Source organism: Orcinus orca, chromosome 10 (assembly GCF_937001465.1).
Source record: "Orcinus orca chromosome 10, mOrcOrc1.1, whole genome shotgun sequence".
Classification (NCBI taxonomy): Eukaryota; Metazoa; Chordata; class Mammalia; order Artiodactyla; family Delphinidae; genus Orcinus; species Orcinus orca.
The window spans coordinates 86,650,347-86,672,363 of record NC_064568.1 but is presented as its reverse complement, the minus strand read 5'-3'; the positions used below and the strand labels follow the sequence as shown (position 1 = coordinate 86,672,363).

The 22,017-nt window shown below is 40.0% G+C and overlaps 1 protein-coding gene and 1 long non-coding RNA gene across 2 annotated transcripts in view; one reads left to right on the top strand and one right to left on the bottom strand.

The window, feature by feature from the left end:
* The window catches only part of LOC125965682 (uncharacterized), a 667,016-nt gene that overhangs the window by 363,209 nt on the left and 281,790 nt on the right, over positions 1–22,017 (top strand). The gene's annotated exons all lie outside the window — the stretch shown is intronic.
* The window catches only part of DCDC2 (doublecortin domain containing 2), a 148,361-nt gene that overhangs the window by 61,444 nt on the left and 64,900 nt on the right, over positions 1–22,017 (bottom strand). The window contains exon 7 of the mRNA XM_004273527.4: positions 21,647–21,809. Within this exon, the coding sequence (XP_004273575.1) occupies positions 21,647–21,809 (163 nt within the window). The remainder of the gene's footprint in view (positions 1–21,646; positions 21,810–22,017) is intronic.

Genomic DNA, 22,017 nt, shown 5'->3' with positions numbered 1-22,017 from the left:
ATTAAGTGCTTAGTGTCTTAAGACACTAAGAGGCAAATTTTAATCCGTAATTCCCTTGAGGGCAGAAACATCTGTCTACTATATGCCTAGTCCTCCATATATTGAGGGCTAGCCCATACAAAAAGATGTGCTGGGGCTTCCCTGGTGGCGCAGTGGTTGAGAGTCCACCTGCCGATGCAGGGGACACAGGTTCGTGCCCCAGTCCGGGAAGATCCCACATGCCGCCGAGCGGCTGGGCCCGTGAGCCATGGCCGCTGAGCCTGTGTGTGCGGAGCCTGTGCTCCACGACGGGAGAGGCCACAACAGTGAGAGACCCGTGTACCACACACACACAAAAAAAAGATGTGCTGATCCACCTCACATAAAAAACACAACAAATTAAAATGACTATAAACATTTTCAAAATATGAACCTCTGCATAGGTGTTAAATTAAAATGGGAGCTCAATAGGGAACAGCTAGTAAGATGTTCGAAAATATAATGCATCTGTCTTCACATTATGCCAATTAACCTAATGCCCTTACTCCTTTAAAACTGTAACTGCCAATGACCAATGTGCCATCCAGTGAAAAGCTTTAGTTTCTTTTTTGCGTTTAATCATTTTAGGTATTTGTTTTCAGAAATTAAATAGAAAGATGTAAAATGAGGTGACCGTAATCTCGAAGGTTCCTTCTACTTTGATTTCTGTTATTCTCATTCAAAATATTAAAACTCAATCCTACAATAGACCATTCATTCTGAAATGACTCACTTAAGAATACTGGGTGATTCCCTAAACAAAGGAATTAGCAGAGTGAAAGGCTCTGCTTTATGATTCTATTTAAAAGAAGGTTAATGTGAGCTGATTGCTTTCAATGCCTCCGTAATTAAAAATATACTACAATCATAGCTTCTTGGAGATGGGTTAGAAACCTATTTAACTACTATAAATTACTAAAATTCTACTTAAGGATCTTATGGTTTGAGTTCCGTGGAGGAAGACAATTCTCTATTCACTACGGTACCTTTTTAAAAATTTATTCCATTAAGAAGTTCAATACAGCTTCTCTTGTAAAATTTTCAAATAGTAAAGCCCTAACTTTGCTCACAGCTGTGCTGCTATAATATACAGTAATAGAGCCTTTCCTGAATGAATAAGTTTAGAAGTTTCAAGATAAGGAGTGGATGTGTGAGTTGCAAAATCCCTGTACTTTAAGTATCTATCTCCATGACCCTGTGCGTATTTTATCCAAACCTAAATAAACCCAACCAAAAGTGTTCAATTAAAAAACAAAAATATTAAGGGATGGAGAGTGAGGAGAGACTTCATTGAAACGACTGCCAGTTATTTGGAGAACCACATTCCTCAGGAATATTGTACACTTAGCCCAGTGCTTGGAGATAGACTTAGACTTGCTGAGTGAGTGATTCTGCTCCCTCCCTGATCCCGTTTCCCCTCAATATTACATTTAAGCTGCAATATTATTTGAATTGCAATTTTAAGAGTTAAAGCTCTTTTTTTTTTCTATTTCTGAATGAGATCACTAATAATAGTCTAACAGGATGAAATATGTTACATAGGGAGGAAAAATTACTTTTACTCTGCCCTCTGCCAACTAAAACATTGTCACTTGCCATCTGGTTCCAAAGGAATGACGTCACTAGCCACTGCCGTCACTGACCTTCAACACACCCTTAAAGGAGTTCAGGGTGGAGATGAGGAATGAGGCAGGCACTCTGTGCTCCGGGAAAAACTGGCAGAAGAGGCCTTCAGATAGTTAGATATTTTCAGGAGAAGACTTCATGAGCTCAATTGCTTGCATCTCCTTATATCTAGAAAAGCACTAAAATCATTAAGAGAGACGGCTGCTCCTTGCGACTAGGAGCAAGCCTCTGCCAAAATGTGTGCTTGACCACACGTACCCCCTTCACTAAAATTGATGTAATACTGACCTTCCCTCCTACCTCTTCAGAACAGTTCCTCAGAGCTATCTGTGAGGCCATATCCCAGGCTACAGTCCTCATTTTGCCCCCGATAAAACTTAACTCACAACTCTCACACTGTGCTTTTTTTATTTCAGTCAACACCTCTCATGTTTAGTGACTGGGGTTTGTGAATCAAACTGACAAAAAATTAACAGGGGAAAAGGTTTATTCACATGCACATGGAGGCTTCACAGAAAAGAAGTGAAAACCCAAAAAAGTGGCTAGGACTGGGGGCTTATATACCATTTTAACAAAGGGTGATACACTGTAGAAAAGTGAGCAGACTAAGGGGAGGAGTGGGGGCTTCTAGGGGTGGTAAATTGCTGGATGGTAAATATGTGGGCGAAACTAATGGAAGATAAGGGTTATTTTGGTGAGGTTTGTTTATTCAGTCTTAAGTCAGTGCCATCTCCAGTGGTAAGAGCCTTCCCCGGTGATTAAGTGTTGTTCTCTTCCTGGTATGGGAGGGGGACACAACTTTACAAATGAAATTTTATGCTCTGCTTTTAGGCAGAAAGGGAGAGGAAGGAGAGTTCCTCCCATGTCTGCTGTTTCCCAGTGGTCTTCAGCTCAAAATAAGTCTTAAGCCAAAATGGCATGTATTGGGGCAGCACACTCACTTTAAAAACAACCGCGTAGCAATAAGTGAAGATAGTAGTGGCTTCGTTCATTAGCCACTGGTCTGTGCTTTAAGCGCAAGTGTCATTTGAGAGGCTTAATTAGCAGGCTCAAGTCCTTTGTGATTCGCTAGGTTTTGACCCCAGTTCCTGGCAGCCTTCCTCTCCCATCCTCTTGACTGCATCTGATAATCTCTCACCTGAGGGAGTAAGGGGTGGGGGGAGGGGGGTGTGATGAGTGGTGAAAGATACCAACTGGCAAAAGGAACCTCCAGGCAAGTTGGAATCCACTGAGTTAGAGGTGAGTGTAAACAGGTAACCAAGAGGAAAGAGGCCAATATCAGATTGTCAAGTCCAGGTTACAGGGCCAAAGGAAAAGAGAACAAGGCCAAAGGTCAACAGAGAGTGGACTGAGTCACAGGCCCTTGTCTGCTGCCAGTATTGATGGCTGACTAAGGTATAAGTGGCCCCATGTGCTTAAAAGACAAGGACCAAATGAACCCCACAGAGGTAAGAGGTTTGCAAATATTATACACTCCCTCCTTATGGCAATAAAAAATGTGTTCTGAATATTCATATATTCTATGCATTAAATTTTTAAAGGCATGTTGTGCCTTCTAGTGCTACAAGGCAAAAGTTATTGGTGGTACAATTATAACACACACAATATGCACACACAGATATATACAAAATATGTGAACAATTCTTTAAAAAGACTGCTTTAGAGGGCTTCCCTGGTGGCGCGGTGGTTGAGAGTCCGCCTGCCGATGCAGGGGACGCGGGTTTGTGCCCCGGTCAGGGAGGATCCCACATGCCGCGGAGCGGCTGGGCCCGTGAGCCACGGCCGCTGGGCCTGCGCGTCCGGAGCCTGTGCTCCGCAACGGGAGAGACCACAAGAGTGAGAGGCCCGCGTACCGCAAAAAAAAAAAAAAAAAAAAGACTTCTTTAGAATGGAAATAATACAAATTATTCTGCAAAATGTCATTTTCCAACTTACATTCCAATCCTTACACCTATCCTATTAATTCAGCACTAAAAAAAAAAAAAAAAAAAAACCAGAAAATATAAATCATACCCCTAAAGCCCTACTATACCAGACATCAAATTACATGGCATGATGATGCATAATTATGGCACTTTCAAACAGCATTTGAGAGTGTCACAAGTGATGAAAAATGTAATTTATTTCTACTGACAGATATTAATTGCTCTGTGTTAGAAAATGTTTGAACCATTACTGATAAGCAAAAATGGTAACATAAATGCCTCAAAAACAACGGCAAGGGAAGAGGTATAGTTCTAATCATAAAAACTCCCATAGCATAAGGAAAGGCAATTTCTCAAAGAGGACATCTATTATTAAAATTTGTAAGTCGTTGCCATGACACAGTAGGAAGAGGCTCAAATGTGAAGTCACTTCCAGCAGGTCTAAAGTGTTATTAATCTCTTATATAGCACTGGCTAATTGGGGTTTAGGATTTTGCCCTGTTTCCTCAGCAAATTGTCTTTGTTAAGGCGAAACTGGATGGTTGCAGGGGAGCTTTCAGAATGAACAGGAGCGTAGGTACAGAACAGATTATTCCTTTAAAATTGAAACCGAAATGGTCACAAATGAATTTCACTTGCGGTTTAGCAGGGCCGTGCTTTTCCCCTGTTACTACTAGGGCTACTATTACTGTTTGTTGATTTCAGTCTGTTACTTTAGAGATTATGAAATCGGGGCAGCAATGTTAGGTGATGCTGGCTTCCATAGCTTGTGTGGCAAACAGAAGTCATCAGAAATCTCATGAAACTCTGCTATCTTCAAGAGAATTCTAGGTGAGCTCCTTCGGTCTGCCAACTCCATTGCCGCCCAAAACCTATGCCAACAACCACACCCTTTTCATTATTAGAGTCTGTCTAATCTAATCCACACCTGTATAGCATTGCTTCCAACTCTCTGGTCTTGGGCACCATTCTGACACCTTGTGTCTAAATTCTGCCCCACATCCTTACATCTCTATTTCTGTCAATAGCACTGCTAGTCTCTTAAAAAGCTAGGCGGGATTTGTTGAATTATCATTGAATCCACCTTAACCCATCCTCTAAGACTCCTGATTAATCTGTTACCACCTCGCTATGCACATTATCATCTCTAATCACATAATTTTTTCCAGGGCCTTTCCAGACTCCTTCCAGTCCCATCCTGTACACAGACATCAGATCATTCTCCCTAAAACACTACTTTCACCACATCAGAACACTGTGTGCATACTCATTCTCTCCAATGCTTTGCCTCTGTAGCTGCAGAATAATTTCTAAATGCATTAGCTTGACATGTAAGGCCCTTTATGATCTGACCTCAGCCTACCTCTATGGACCAGGCTACCATCACTTTGCTAACTAATATTGTTCCCTCTAGATAGTGTGATCTGTGAAATATAAACACAGAGTAGTTAAGCTTTCTTGCCTCTGGATTTTCACTCAGGCAAATTCCCTGTGAACTCACATCCTTGTTTCCCATTTTTTTTAATTTCAGCTCAAATTCCAGGTTCTCTGCAAAACCATCCCAGCCCATAATGACTGTCTTCTTCTCCCTACTGCACTCATGCAGTTTGTATTACATCCTTCCTTGTACTGTCCAATCTCTGTAAGTGGGGCGTCCTGATTCCAACCAGATCACAAGACCCCAAGGGCATACACTATGTCAAATATTTCCAGAATCCCATAACCTATGCTCAATGAATGCCTGCTGACAGAGCTGTCTGATCAACTTCTTTAACAAGTAGAATCCAAAGGAAAGGGAGAATGCCATGCTGGCCTACAGAGCAAAGCCACAGAACCAAAGGGATAAGGGACAATGACTGGAACCAGAATTTTAAGTAGAGGATAAGACAGAGCTGAATGAAACCATGTGGAAACATATACAAATTCAAACACAGCTAGACCAAAAGAGGAAGTCATGGTAAAAGCAAACAAGAGAGCAAGAGGATTTAATGGGCAAGAAAGTGGTAGAGTGGTGACCATTTCGCAGTGTATACAAGCACTGAATCATTATATTGTACACCTGAAACCGATACAATATTAGCTGTCAATTATATCTCAAAAAAAAAAATTTAATGAGCAAGAAAATAGAAAGCAGATCGTAAGGGTAGGATGAACCTGGAGCCATTCCAAAGCCAAAGTACAAAATTAAGAAACGTCACCTACCTGACAAATACAGGACATGGCTCTCAGCAGTGACAGCACAGAAACATTTCTCAAGGACCTCGGGAATTGTTACCAACTTTGGCCCTATGCTGAGTCACTAAGCAAGTCTCAACAATTTAAAGAGATTGAAATTATTTAAGTATGCTCTTTGACCACAGTGGAATTAAGCTAGAAATCAAAAAAGATACTAGAAAATCCAAAAATTTACTGTTTTGAAATTAAGTAATACCATTTGAAATAACCCTGGGTCAAAGACAAAATGACCATGGAAATTTTTTAATATTTTCTACAAATAATGAAAATAAGACAAAGTAAAACATGTTGGATACAGCAAAAGCTCTGCTTAGAGGGAAATTTATGATTTTACATGTATATATTAGAAAAAGGACTGAAAATCAATGTTCTAAATAGCCATCTCAAGAACTTAGTAAAAGAATAAGTTAAACTCAAAGAAAGGTGAAGAAAGGAAATAACAAATATGAGGGCAGAAATTAAATGAAAAATAAACAACATATACCAGAGAAAAATCAACAGAGTCAAAATTAGTTATTTTAAAAGAACAGTGAACTTGAAGGACCATTAGCAAGACTGATTATGAACAAAGTTTACCAATATGGGGGAGTGATAAATAGTACATTAGTATAGATCCTACAGACGTGTTTTAAAGACGATATAAGAAATAACTTTATACCAATAAATTTTAAAATTTAAGTGAAATTAACTTTTTTTTGTGTGAAATTAACTTTTAAAACGTAACTTACCAAAACTAACACTAGAAAAGATTAAGAAGCATAAATATCCCTAGAGCTATTAAAGAATTTTAAAATTCACATAAAGAAAATTCCAGGTCTAAGTAATTACAGCAATGAGATACAAAAAGGACAAAACATCATAGACAATTTGTTTACTCCAAAAATACAGTTAGTTTGATATCCAAAAATCAATATAATTCACCACATTAGAAGAATAAAGGGGGAAAAAGCATAAATATCATTTCAACAGTTACAGAAAAGCACTTAGTATGATTCGAAATCCATTCCAATTTTTTAAAAGTCTCAGCAAACAAAAAAGGAAACTTCTCTAATAAATAGAACCTCCTAAATCTGATAAAATGTATGAAAACTTAGACTAAACATCATTCTTAATGGTGAAATACTGAAGGCTTTCCCCTTGGGATTAAGAACAGAATAAAGTTGTCTGCTATCACTAATTCTATTCTATTTTGTACCAGAAGTATAAAAAAGTAAGGAAAAGGGCTATAACAGTGAAAAGAAAGAAATAAAACTGTCATTATTTGCAAGCAAAATGACACTGTATTTAGAAAATCCAAAATAAATCACAAAAACTATTTTAAGTGTTAGGGGAACCACTGACCAAAACCACTCACCCTGGCCAAGCAAAGACAGTAACAATTTGCATGAGTTATTTTATGACGGGAGATTCTGGTAAAGAACACGGAACTAACAAGCCACCGTCAAGTAGAAGAATACGGGAAAGGTCAAAAGGAGAGAGGAGACACCAGTCCACATGTCCTACCAACCTCCCAGAATCCACCTTGCTGGAATCCATCTTGGCTGAGCGGTTCCGCTCGCCACCAGAAAGGACCCTGAGTCAGAATGATTGGCCAGAGACAACCCGGAAACTAATCCCATCACCATAAAACTTGAGACTGCGAGCCACGTGGCAGAGCAGTCCTCCTGGGTTCCCTTACCCTCCTGCTCTCCACCCGGGTGCCCCTTCCCAATAAAGTCTCTTGCTTTTCAGCACGTGTGTCTCCTCAGACAATTCATTTCCAAGTGTTAGACAAGAGCCCACTCTTGGGTCCTGGAAGGGATCCCCCTTCCTGCAACCTATGTAACAGTTAAATTTAATACTGTTACAGAAAACAATGTCAAATATATAAAAATCAATTGTATTTCTAATAAATCAGCAACAAATAATTATTAAATTTAAAACAACAGTATTTATAACATCACCAAAAAAGCATAGAATACCTATGAATAAATCTAATAAGAGATATGCAAAATATATAAAACATAAGTGAGAAAAATTAAGAAAGACAAATAAATAGAGGGACATACCATGCTTATGTACTGACTCAATATTTTAAAATTTGGTCTATAGATTCAATTTGATCCCAATTAAAATCCCAGCAGGTGTTTCTGTGGAAATGGAGAAGTGGATTCTAAAATGTACAGACAGTCTTAAAGAAGGACAAAATAAGCTGAAAGCTTTATCTTAACTGATGTCAAGATTTATGATAAAACTAAAATAAAGACAGTGTTTCACGAGGATAATAGACCAATGGAACAGAATAGAGCAGGCATAACTGGATTCACGCATAGATAAACATCGAATTTAAGACAGAGGAAAATGATGAAATTTTCAAGAAATGGTACAGCATCGACTAGATATCCACATGGAGAAAAACTAATCTTGACTCCTACCTCATACCATAGACAAAAATCAATTACAGACGGATTGTAGCTTTAATAGCAGAAAATAAAACAATGAAGCTTCCAAAAGAAAACATGAGTCAGAATTGAATTGAAATGTAGGGCACCTAGCTGGTGTTGGTGAATTGGAGAGATGGTGTGGAAGAGACACCACGTATTTGGTGTCAGGGAAAAAAACACAAAACAAAAAACCTCGCACAGATAATGTTCTATTTCTTGATCTGGCTGCTGGTTACGTGGGTCTACTCAATTTGTAAGATTCATCAAGATGTCAACTTACGATTTGAGCACTCTTCTATATATATGCTATGTGTCCATAAAAAGTTTTTTTTAAATGTGCCCAGTGTATACCAGTGTGTGTGTCTGTGTAGCCACTCACTCTTCTGGGAGACACTGGGATGCTCAAGGGAAGAAAAGGATTTCCAAAGACTCAGACATTTCTGCTGCTTGGAGCTTAGGAGAATAGAGTGAGTAGCCTGGGTCTGTGTATGAACAAGAGCGGGATTCATCAGGAGGCTGACTGAGCCTTTGTAAAATTTCGTTTGGTGGGAGGGTAAGGGGGGACTCAACTGATAGTTATGCCCCACCGTTTAACGTGAGAAATTAGAAATGTAAATAATCTCTAATCCAAAGTGGCTTTTAAATCCTCTGTTAATGGAAAATCCAATATCACGCCGATAGCACTACACAAAGAATAATTTCGCATTATAAACTGAGTAAAATTCATCAACTCAGTTTGGTTTTAAGGGCCTCCATTTTTTAGTGGTATCTTCGTAAGGCTGTTAGCTTAGCAGCACAGTGCACCAATTCAGGGGCCATCCGACCACGCTGATTTTTTTAAATTAAATTATAACAAGAATTAATTTTTCAGTTTTCCCCACATAGAGCCATATATTGCACCTCGGCTTTAATACTGATTTCTTAAGTCAAGTAAGCAGTCTTTTCCCTAACCTATTACCTCTCCTTGAATTTAAACAAAAATGTCTCCATTTACATGGATGTATATCTCCTTTGCCTGGGCACTGTAGCAGGCAGAGACCTTGTTAATCTCTAGGCCACTGGGAGATGTTTGGTTAGAAAATCTGTTTTAATCAAGCTAACTTTGATTAAGAAATATCATCATAAATAACTGCAATGCCTAAATTCAAATAAAAGCACAGCAAAAAAAAAAAAAAAAAGGTCACACAGTGTTTGGAAAAATTCCGTCATTCTCTCATCACACTTTACAGGGAGCTAACTGCGTGTAAGGAACTGAGCCAGATGCTGGAGTCATGAAGATGAATAAGGCGATGATAAGGAGGAGTCCTGGCTCGCAAATTGTTCAGGGACCAGTGGAGAAGGGCGACGTAACACGCGCTATGGCAAAGTCACGTACTGCTATTGCAGCCCGAGAGGGGGAAGGCTCAATGCTGAGAGTGTCAGGACCAATTTGACAGAAGGGATGATGCCACTGTGAGTCTTAAAGAGAATAAAGTTGATGGGAACCGGGAGGGTATTCTAGGCACATACAAATGACGTGGCAACAGCTCATGCCATCAAGAAAACTCTCAAAAGTTCTGTATGCCCGACGTGCATGCAGGAGGCTGGTGGAAGATGAAGTTGGAAAGAAAGGCCATGAAAGTGAGAAGCTCCTGAAGGAGTTTCATTAGAAACAGTTTTGCGGTTTTAGGACATTGCTGGCAGAGTTATGAAGGGCAGACTGGGAGGGCGCTCAGGAGACCTAATCTAGAAGGCTGCCGGGGTCTGCGTGAAACATACGGAGCTTAAATCAGGAATGACCAGGCGAGGACGACCAGATTCAAGAGACTCTAAGAAGGTCAAACCTGTGCAAATTAGTCCTGATTGGGTGTGGAGAATGAGGGACATGGAAAAGTCTAGGCTGACTCTAACGACGACAGGATGAAAATGATGGGAGAGGTAATGTGGAGGGGATTAGAAAGGAATGGGGCAGGGACGGGTCATGTCCCGAACTTCCACGCCAGCTGGCAGAAGCCACAGACTCCCCCTCTGGCCCCCACCCACCAACACGCATCACTCCTGGGTTTCTGGCTCCATGGGACACTGAGACAAGGAATGAGTGAGGAAAACTAAGTATACAGAGGCAATTCAGAGTTTGGGGAATTTTTTTTAACATGTGCATGTAGGGTGCCTGTGAGAAATCAAGGTAGAAATTGCAAGTAGTCAGAAATAGGACCCTTAGTCTAAGAAAAGTGGTTGAACCTGGAAACAAATTCCAATGTCCTGTCCGTAAGGATGCATTAAGGGTGTTTCCTAGCAAGGGATACATAATAATGAAAAACGAAAGTCCTTCGGTCACTTTAAGGAAAAGTCACAATTTTTGTTGTTTTTACGGGCAATGGCCTTTAGTGTAAACTGTGATGTTCACTGCTCCCTAATTCCAGGTACTAAATAAAGTTCCTCATTTCTGACTTGGAGATCGTCTCAAACTAATTCCTATCTCCTTACATAGATATTGCTATTAACCACTAGCCTCTTCAGGCACTTTGTACTTTATAAAAGTGTTTTCACATTCATTTTCATTAATGTTCCATTATGATGAAAATGCTAAATAACCATAATCGTGCTTTTAAATTATAACCTAAGGGTGAACCTGGGAATAAAGTCTAAAGAGAATTTGATGATTCTCTCAACTAATTTCTAAAAATTAAACAGCCAACCTGCCTCACAAATGAAAAATTGCCTTATATCCATCTACCTACCACAGAAACTTTTTATTCCTTTGTCCCTTCTGTCTGAGGCTTGCTCAGAAAATAAAAACCCCTGAGGGGTGAACTCATCCATCTAAATGCTATCGAGTGCTGTCGTAATTAGATCTGGAACTCTGTTTAAGTTAGCAAACGTTACCAAATTGAAAATGTAATAAATCTCAAACATGCGAGGATGGAAAGCACCAGAGAAAACATGGAGACCATTTGTTAGTAATGGTGCTTATTGGTTCCTTTTAAGTTTTTGTCCTGGGTGGCTAATCTTCTTGTCTCCTAGAATAATGACAGCCCACCCCATTCATTCCCAAATTAGATGAAATCATTGAGAACTTCGGTGCCAGTGAGGGGTAAAAGATGGTATTCTTTTATTTAATTGAGAAAAACAGTCATTGTTCCCTTTTGCTCCTAATACATTCCTGGGCTAGTCTGACATGGGAACTGTCTATGCATTCAATTGGATCTTTTTGGTAGTTTTACAGTTACAGAGGAATAGTCATTCATTTTCAGACTGCAAAATTTTCACCTCATACGAAAAACAATTTTAGAATTCTGAACTATCATTTCCTTCGAATCCCTCACTAAGTACAGTTTAAATCAATTTTCTTGCTATGATTTTTTGGTGTTCAATTTCTCTACAGAATGACTCTGCCTCTGTTTTTGATCTGAGATGTTAATGCATTTTTACCTTTCCTGCTGCTGTGCACACAAGGTTTATAACACTGCGCTAAGGGACAATGTTTGGAGGAAGATCATTGCGCTGATGTGAGTTCAGTGCCTTGCATTTGGCCTTAGCTTTTTGTTGTTGGTGGTGGTGGTGGCTTTTTTTGTCTTATAAATGAATTTATTTCTTAAATTTATATAACATTACGGCCCTGTAGGTAGATTTTTTTTCTTATTAGTTATCTATTTTATACATATTAGTGAATATATGTCAATCCCAATCTCCCAGTTCATCCCACCACCACCACCACCCCCTCCCTTGCTTTCCCTCCGTGGCGTCCATATGTTTGTTCTCTACATCTGTGTCTCTATTTCCGCCTTACAAACTGGTTCATCTGTACCATTTTTCTAGATTCCACATATATGTGTTAATATGGCCTTAGCTTTATATAAAATAGACACGGAATCACTCCAACACATTTAGGCTGTAGGCAACTGTAAAGTCTGATTAGGGAAAACTCTAATCATGGGGAAAACTCTAAACTTGGGGGCAAAGGACCTTGTTCACAGGCTGTGACACCTTGGAAAGAAATCGCTGTCATTTATTGAATGCCTTCTGGCTTGCTGAAGACTGCAAGACACTAAACCTTTCTGCACTTTGGTCTTTGGCTCTGTAAAATGGAAATTATGATTTCCATTTATGAATAATATGATTTCCACTTAGGAATAATACCTACTCCTCAGTGTTTGTTCCATGAAACAAGTGAGGTAATCAGAGGTACAGGTGCTAACCAAAGGTTTTTCATTTCTACTTCTTCATGTCCTCTTCCTGTACTTGCTCCTTAACAGTCAGGTTTGGCCCTTCTCTTCTCAATCTGTGGGTCCTTCCTGGGCATCTTCTCCTTTACCTTGGCTTCAGCTCTCACCTATTGGCTGATGACCCCCAGATCTCCATCTGCAAGGGGAGTCTTTCCCTTTCCAGCTGATCCATGCACACCTCCACCAAATGCCAGGTAGGTCCCTCTAACTCACCGGGTACAGCCTTTCTCTCCTCCTGAGCACATTCCCTGAGAGTTACTGACACCAACCATCCCCCTTGTTACCCAGGCCAAATACTCAGTGTCCCCTTGGATCCCACTGACTCTCTCCCACCTTCCCAGATGGTCTCAGGTCGTATTGGCTATCTCCTACGTACTTCTCAAATTTGTCCTCTCCTCTCTATCCCACTGCCAAAGGCTATCAAGTCCACCATCATTTCTCTCCTTGTCTACAACAGGCCTTCTAGATTCCCCTATTTCCAAGAAATCCTCCTCTGATGTCCTGCCCATAACCTCGTAGCCCAACCCAGAGGTCTAGGGCAGCTTCGCTGGACAGTTCCCATACACTCCCAGGCCTTCCTGCCTCAAGTTCCCGAGTCTCTGCCCTAGGCCTTTCTCTGGCCACAGAAGCTTGTTCAGCCTGAGTGTGGGACAGGCCAGAGTACTCAGTGAAACGTGGTTTTTATTATGGCATTTTAAAGGGAATGAAACCTTGCCCAACTTCACAGAAACAATTTGGTATTATCATCTACTTGTATAAATTAAGAATAAATGGATAGCTTTAAACCAACAAAGCTCAAAAGTACTCTATACATATTTTCTCTTTATCTTTATCCCCATTGTGATAGCATGCTGCATGGTGATTTGCAATGAAGATTATATCTTTTTTCAAGAACAACTAGGATAACTGAGAAGAAAAAAAGTAGAGTTCATAGAAAAAATAGCCACAGTGTACAAAGGAGTCACAGCACGTTATATGAGTGGAGAAATACCTCTCCCCTGTCTGGTAGTACCAAGTAGTAGTAGTAATTCTGCCAGACACCGTATTAAACACATTTAAGCAGAAATGGCCTTTTCTCGGGTACTGTGCTGCTACTTTCTAAATAGGCAAAATTGACAAGGAGCCCCAGGAGATGACTTAGTACCAAGGAGGAACAAATTGTCAATGCTCACAACATAAACACATTTGGTATTTATGCGCAGTAAATAGAGTTTGGTCATGGAAATGGAGAAGGAAATTTTTCTTCTTCCTCGAGGAAAATGTCTTGGTAAAGATACAATTACAATTACCCGAAGTAAATGTGTAAGTGCTAAGCTATTAGTATACAAGAGAGAAAATGGAGTTGCCCCACCGATTAGCAAAGTGTGGTACATAGTAAGTGCTCAGTAAATGTTTATTGAAGAAATGAAAGTGGTGTTCTAGAAAAGGGGGTGGGTTCATAAGTCTAAGGGAAGGGGAAGGAAATTCAGACACAGTGACGGGCTTGGGATGCAAGAGCTTAAGTCCTAGGATATTCAAATAACTATTAAAAAATGGGATTTGGCCATTTGATAAATAAACTAAAGGTCAACCTCAAAAATATCCACCTTCTTCAAGGTTCCCAACCCCTGAAAAAAGTAGGTTTGGTTGCTGAAGACTCATCCCAGCCTGGTATATACTAAAGACTCATTATCATACCACATTGCGGAAGAGGAAAATCTCCTTGCTAGTAATAATAACTCCTACCACCTACAAAACAAAAAGAGCTCAAATCAACCATTCTCATTTACAAAGAGAATATGAAATCCTGAAAAATGGAACAGGGAAAAACGGAACTCCTCAAAATCTCTCAGATAAGCTTCAGCATGGACTGTGATATGTCAACACTCTTCACTAAAGGAAGACAGGTCGAAGCACTTACACACAAAAGCCTCCCTCCCCTGGACTCCTGGCATCAGTGCCCTACAATTGCATGAGGTTGTCACCTCTTATGCAGTGTAGGCCAGCATGGCAATTTCTAGAAATCATTAGCCATTGATATACCCTTTGACTCTCGGAAAACTGGTTTCTCCTCTTTTTCCCCCTTTTGTAAAACTAGGGAAATGCTGTTTACCTAATTCTGAGGATTTGTAGATGAGGCCTATAAAATATCAGATTAAAATCCATAGTTGAGATGTTCTGAAGCATCTAAAGTATCAGAATCGTACCATTACCCAGTGTTTGGAATTTGTCGCCCTTAATTTCAATTGTCACCACAAATGTAGGCATAATGGACCTACACACACACACACACACACACACACACTCTCAACACTGAGTGCTACTCTGAGCAGGATACTCTGCTGGGTGCTTGTCTGTGTATCACGTGTGAATAATGGCCGAGGAGCTGCTGACAGTCTAATGGACCAAGTCCCCATCCTGGTTTTATTTCACCACAGGGCTGGCAACAGGAAGAGGAAGTTGGGGAGGGGGGAAGGGTAGTAAATGCCACGGCTACTTCTTCCTGTCACACTGTCACCTCCCACCATCAGCATCTCACAGACATTCCTGATATCAGACCCCTCCCGAACCAAGTCTAGGTCTGGGCCCTACTTCAGAACCTATGATGAAACACCCGGCCGGGGTAACCCAATTTTAGTTTCTTCCTGAAAAGCAGAAGAACTACACTTCAGAAACTCACCATTGGTTTGGATCCACATTTCTCTATGATAAGGTACAGAGAAGTTCAGAGCTAACTTCAGAGGCAGCGGAATCAAGGGAATGCCGTGAAATTTGTCTGGGTCCTTGATGGGCACGGAAGGAGAGAGGAGCTACTTAGAAGTAATAGGTAGCATCTATGAAAAGGGAGTTCGGCAGGCCAAAGCCTGAAGCCAGGGGAAAAAAATCAAGATGAGACACTCCATACACCATTCTCCTTCAGAGGATCAACTGCTACAAGAACCTCAGTCTGGACCTCAGTGTCCCCACCCCTATAATTCCAGGTCCAGCCCCTCAACCTCTGCCTTTCTCCTCAGACCCAAACCCCATGGGATCCCCAACCTCAAGACTCTGGCCAACACCAAGAATTTGACCTGGGGCAGCTCTGCATCCCTGGGCACCAGGGTAACGCGAGTTCCTGGCATTCAATATGGAACTTCTAGTTCATTTCCCACCAGGAACATTACGGTACGCTGCTACCTCCATGGCGCCACGAGTACAAAGCCAGAATTAAGACGCATTATGGGTTAGATAGAACTGTACGGGCTACTTGTACGGAAAATGTGATGCAATTACCAAAATACCTACTTAAAACAAATTTCTGCAGTAAAATCTTCCAAAGGTTTGGAAATACCTACACAATTCAACAGCTCACAAACTTCTCCTTCTGAAAACAAAGAGTATCTTCACATCCCAACCCTCAGCTACATGAAAAATAGCTCCCAAGAGAAGTTTACTGCCTCAACCTGACATCAGCTGGAAAAGAATGCCTTTCTCACAGTGCTGCTCCATCCAATGTACAAAGTGTGTAAGAGGGCAGGATATGAACAGAATCTTTTCTAGAAAGGGCTAGGTTCTTACTCCTCTCAAACTGAGATAAACACCTTACTGGTATTCAGCCAGCCTCTAATTTCTCAATATCCCAGCTGAAAGTGAGAGTATATACAGGCATACCTCATTTTATCGTGCTTTGCAGATACTGCACTTTTTACAGATTGAAGGTCCGTGGCAACCCTGCATTGTCAGACGATGGTTAGCATTTTTTCGACAATAAAGTATTTTTTAATTAAGGCATATACACTGGATTTTTTTAGACATAATGGTATTGCACCCTTAGCGGACCACAGTATAATGTAAACATAACTTTTATATGCACTGAGAAATCAAAATATTTGTGTGACTTGCTTTATTGTGTTATTTGCGTCATTGTGGTAGTCTGCAACAAAACCCACAATTGCTCCAAAGTATGCCTGTATTCCTAAACTAATTTTTATTACTAGAATTTGAATAGCACAATAAAACTTCAAGGGATTACTAAGACCCCTGCTTTGTGAAGTCATCTTGGTGCCTTCTTATATACTTTCCTCCGGTACAGGACATCCTTAGTGGGTGAGACTTGGGAGAGCACATTTGGAAAACATGCTTCCTGTTTTTATCTTGAGTCTCTTGGGACTGCGAACCGTGCAAGTGCCTGAGCTGGCTCATCAACTGAACCAAAGAAGCTCAAGTTTCCATGTCCCCTGATCTGACTCTGAGGATGGACCGCAGTAATGCTCCATGCTTGGGGCGATGCAGCAAACCATGTGCAGTTTGTAGCCATTAGAAAAATTCAAGAGCATGACTGCCCAAGGGCAGTCACCCAGCAAGGTCATAATATTCAGACACCCATTCCCGGCACTGCATCTGCTCCCTATCATTAATCAGGAGTCTAAACATCACACGTTCCTTGGAAACAATCAGTGAACAATACTGGGAGCAAGCTAGGAACTGCATCAAGGGTACTAATCCGTGTGTGCACACGTGCACGCCCACACATGGAAACAGAAAGAGAATCACATCCTTCAAAATAAAACAAGTCTTGGGAATTCACTGGCGGTCCAGTGGTTAGGACTCCGCCCTTTCACTGCAAGGGGCACAGGTTTGAAGAGAAAACAGGTCTTGTTTTTGCTTACATTTTAATACTCTGCTTTTAAAAAAGTATTTATAATTATCAATACCGCATAAACCATAGCGATAACAGACCGGGATATTTTCTCTACAGATTTCCCAATATTCTAAGGAGCCCTAAACCCACTATACTTCCTGTGTTCCAAGGGGTCTAAAAAACACTAATTTTTTTTCATGTAAAAAATTATTAAAAATATCAACGAATACAATCAATCCCAAAACACTATACAATATTTCAAAGCAATCATCATTACAGCTTTGCTCAGAGAGGAGAGAATAGCTAGGTAACAGCCTCTAAAACCTATCTCAAGGCACCACTCAGGTGGAAAGTGCAAGGAAAACATACGCTGGTCAGTTAAGCTGGCATTTAAATGCAGCACTAAAAATGCATTTCACGCCCAACTTCATCAATCACCAACCAATCTTACTTTGCATCTTGGCTACCAAAAGAAAATGGGATTTGTTTCCCTGAAGAAATATGTCACTGCTCTGCTTGAATTATTAAGCTTTATTATTACAGAGAGAAACTGAGTCGGAAAAAAAGAAGAAACAAGAAAAAGAAATAAAATTAGACCCAGGTTGCCATCTACAGACTGTTATCAGCACTGCTCACTCATGAAGCATTAGATATCAGAGTATCAGTAAGTATCAGCAGCAAAATAAAAGGATAAATGTATGACTACAATCGTAATGATAAAAATCAAGATAGCCTACAAAGTCTCCTTTTTTCTAATTAACATGAGAACACTAAAGAACACTGGTCAAAAATTTGCACAATTTAACATACGCTAGAAAGGAATCATCGATATGCATCCTAACTCTTAAAATTTAACACTTAGAAATAAAATTGAATAGATTACTTAATTCCAAATTTTAAATATTTTTAAGCAGCAAAGACTGTTTCATCTCTATAATCAAATTCTTGCATTTTTCATGCCATATTTGTATATATTGAGAAATGATTACCACAGTAAGTCTAGTCAACATCTGTCCCCACACATGGTTACAAAACGCTTTTTCTTGTAATAACTTTTAAGCTCTACTCTCAGCAACTTTCAAATGTGCAATACAGTATTAAATTCTTGCACTTTTGATTCACTGACTCACCATACACCTTCCCTTTCATTTTGCTTCAAGTCCTTATTGCTTTTCCCTTTCTAAGAAGTAAGAGCCCTCTGGAGGCATGAATGTCCAAAATCGCGCACTTGGTTCTAATTACTAAAACAGATGTCATTAAAGCAAAAAGCAACTGCAATAATAAATGAATATGGAGGCTAAAGGAGTAATAAAAAAGAGAGAGAGATAAAGACAGATACTTTTGATAACATAACATAGAAAATTTCTATAGCCAAAGACATCTGGAGGGAGATCTGATAAGGAGAAATAGCTCAATTTTCAAAAGTAGGGATTTAAGCTAATAAACTTATCAAGTGATGATTTAATCTCATAAACTACACAAAACCTTTTTTTCATTTTCCCTGGGAAAATTGTTTTTGGAAGCCAAGATTCGTTTTCCAGGTCATATGTTCTCTCCATCAAGATGAAAAGATACAAAATGCTTCGTCTAAACTCTTATATATGCTTCTAGATCTGTGGTATAAGCCTCTTACTGGGGAAAAAAAAAAAAATTCCCCAAACCTTCATGTGAAAGACAGCAGCCGTAGTTCTATGTTAACACTGAGATACAGCAGTGAAAAACCTATCATCTGCACATTATAAAACTAGATTGCAAAATGTACACTTAACATGGACAATTAAAACAACTGCAGGATTCTCTAAAGACACAGTAAGAACAGCTGAGGGCTTCTACCCTTTCTTAGCACTTTAAAAATGTGACTTGTTTCCCTGGTCAACATGTTTTTGTTACTTTGACCCCCACAGATACAACTATTGTTGGAAACTATTTGTGAATTTCTATAAAAACAAAAACACTGATGGGGGCGGGGTGGGATGAATTGGGAGATTGCAATTGACATACATACACTATTATGTATAAAATAGATAACCAATAAGAACCTGCTGTATAAAAAATAAAATAAAATTCAAAAAGAAATAGAGAAAAAAAAGTAAGTAAAAAGAGTGGATATATGTATATGTATAACTGATAAACTTTGCTGTACAGCAGAAACTAATGCAACATTGTAAATCAACTATACTCTAATAAAAATTTTTTAAAAAACACTGATAATTCAACTTTTTAATAAAGTTTACTTTCCTGTGAAACACGGAAATGCTGATTCAGCCTCTTGTGTTCCCAAGTTTCCACGAATGAAATCACCTGAAGAGATGATGGTCCCCTTTCTTTTGAGGGACAACTACTGAATCTAACTAAAGACTTTCAAAAAATATATTGGAAGTAGGAGTTGGTATTTTCATAAGCTAGTAAGAGCCTTGCAGAAAATAAAAAAGTAGCACTTTATAAGAGCCTTTAATCAAAAATAATTCATGAAGAGTTTAACATGAGTCCTGTTTCTTAGTGGGTTTTAAAGTATTACAGAGACTTATCTATTTTGTAACTTCCATCATTCATCCATCAATATTTATTAAGCGCCTCATCTGTCAGATCTGTGCTAATTGTTGGGGACTGAAAACAAAAAAAACAGTAAGACATAGCTCACGGCCTTGGGAGTTTCACAATCTAGTATATACTGATTAAAATAAACCCTCTATTCTTTTTTTTTAATATTTATTTATTTATTTGGCTGCACTGGGTTTTCGTTGTGGCATGCGGGACCTAGTTCCCTGACCAGGGATCAAACCCAGGTCTCCTGCATTGGGAACGCTGAGTCTTAACCACTGGACCACCAGGTTAGTCCCAACCCTCTATTATTTTTAATGCTCATGGCATGGCATGCTTTTCCAGGCTAGCTTTTTCCTTTGGTGCTTACCATACGACAAGCATTCAATAAACATCCTTTGACTGCATTTTACTGGCCTCCCTGTTTCAGAGTCACCAGAAACGATTGCACAGACTTAAAGGCAAAAGCAAAACTTTGAAGATAAGTCTTAATATGAGCCCACATGTTGAAGAATGCTAACGGGGCTAAAAGAAGTGACTTGCCCGAAGTCGAGAGCAGAACTGGGACAAGAATCTAGGATTCTCAACTTCCAGCTAATCTCCACCATTTAAATCTCTGAAGATTTTAAAACCCCTCCACTTTCTTCTCTATGAAATTGGCTCCTTCCATTTCACCTGTTCTTTTAACTTAGTCTCACACATTTTTCTTCTGAAACTTTAATCATCTGAGCAGCGTCTTCTAAACACTCACACAAGTTCATGGTGTCTCCTCAGCTGTGAAGCCCACTTGAGCTGTAATTCTAATGTGACACTTCATGTGGACTTTGAAGTGAGCTGGAGCTCCCAGATGGAAGCCAAGCTCTGGCCATGAATCTGAAACTTGATCCCATTCATCCTTTTCCAGGGCAGCCTGGCATGTCTTCCAGTGGGGGTAAGTGGATCCCAGGGGGAGGGAGAAGCCGGCACTCCTCCAGCCTTGTCCCAGCCAGCCCCCGGCCCACAGCATCACTCCACCCTCGTGCGCTCGCCCCACTGAGACCATGCTCCGAGTGAAGCCAAAAAGAGCTTGTCTTCACAAAAAACTAACATGAAAAGTTCACAATTCTTTTGGCACTCACCCTTAGTTTATCACACTTTTACCTTGAAATCTTGTACTAATGCAAAATGTTTTAAATTATTTTATACCATCTCTCGCCTGGTCATGCAAGACACGTAACTAACTTGGTACATATTGTTTATTGGTAAAGTTGTGTGTGTGTGTGTTCTCTTGGATATCAGTAAAACCGGTAAAATATCTTTTTGGAAAAAGTGATCTGTGACTAAAAGCAATTCGTAATGAATGTGAACAAGGGTTGTATACACACAAATAAGAGGGATCAACAGTGGTTGGCAAAAATGTTAATCGAGCCCTTTTAGCTGGAACACAGGATGGTAAAAGTTACCTTTTCCAATACGACCACTCAAGACATATTTTACCTCAAAACACATGTCCTTGGGACTTCCCTGGTGCTGCAGTGGTTAAGAATCCGCCTGCCAATGCAGGGGACACGGGTTCGATCCCTGATCCAGGAATATCCCACATGCCGCGGAGCAACTAAACCCATGCGCCACAACTGTGCTCTAGAGCCCACAAGCCACAACTACTGAGCCCATATGCCACAACTACTGAAGACTGTGTACCTAGAGCCCGCGCTCTACAACAAGAGAAGCCACTGCAATGAGAAGCCCACGCACCACAATGAAGAGTAGCCCCCGCTCGCCACAACTAGAGAAAGTCCATGCGCAGCAACAAACACCCAAAGCAGCCAAAAAAATTTTTTTTTGATAAAAAATTTAAAAAGCACATGTCCTCGTAGCAGAATCTCTAATTACAAATAGAGATAAAGCATGAAAAACAGCAGCATCTCTCATACGCAGAAAGTCTTCTTTGAAAACTCTCATATAGGACAATAAGGAGTCTTTTCTGTAGGCCCAGGAAAACAAATGGATCTATTTACAAATTAAAATTGTATCACAGCCTTAAGATAATGATAATCAATAATAACAATATAATAATAATAACAACAAACTTACCACTGTTTGGAATTGTTTGCGGCGAACTCTTTAACTTTACACTCTGTTTCCCTTTCGTGGTTTTTTCTGAATTCACATCTTCTTTTTTCCCTTTCCTCTTTGGAGGCTGAGGAGATGAGTTGTCGCTGGATCCGACTGTTGACTTAGATTGGCGATCATTTCCCTACATGGCAAAAGATTAGACCCTTACTATCGGCTGATGAACTCCCTAAGCGATTAGTATTCAGTACAAGTCACTAACTAGTGGTAAAAAGGGCAGGGGCGGGAGATGGGGGTATTGTACTGATTCTGCTGCTGTCCACTACCTACGTTAACTCTTCTTGGTGACAGAGGAAGGGTCTATCAGAGGAAGGAGAATAAAAATAATAGCA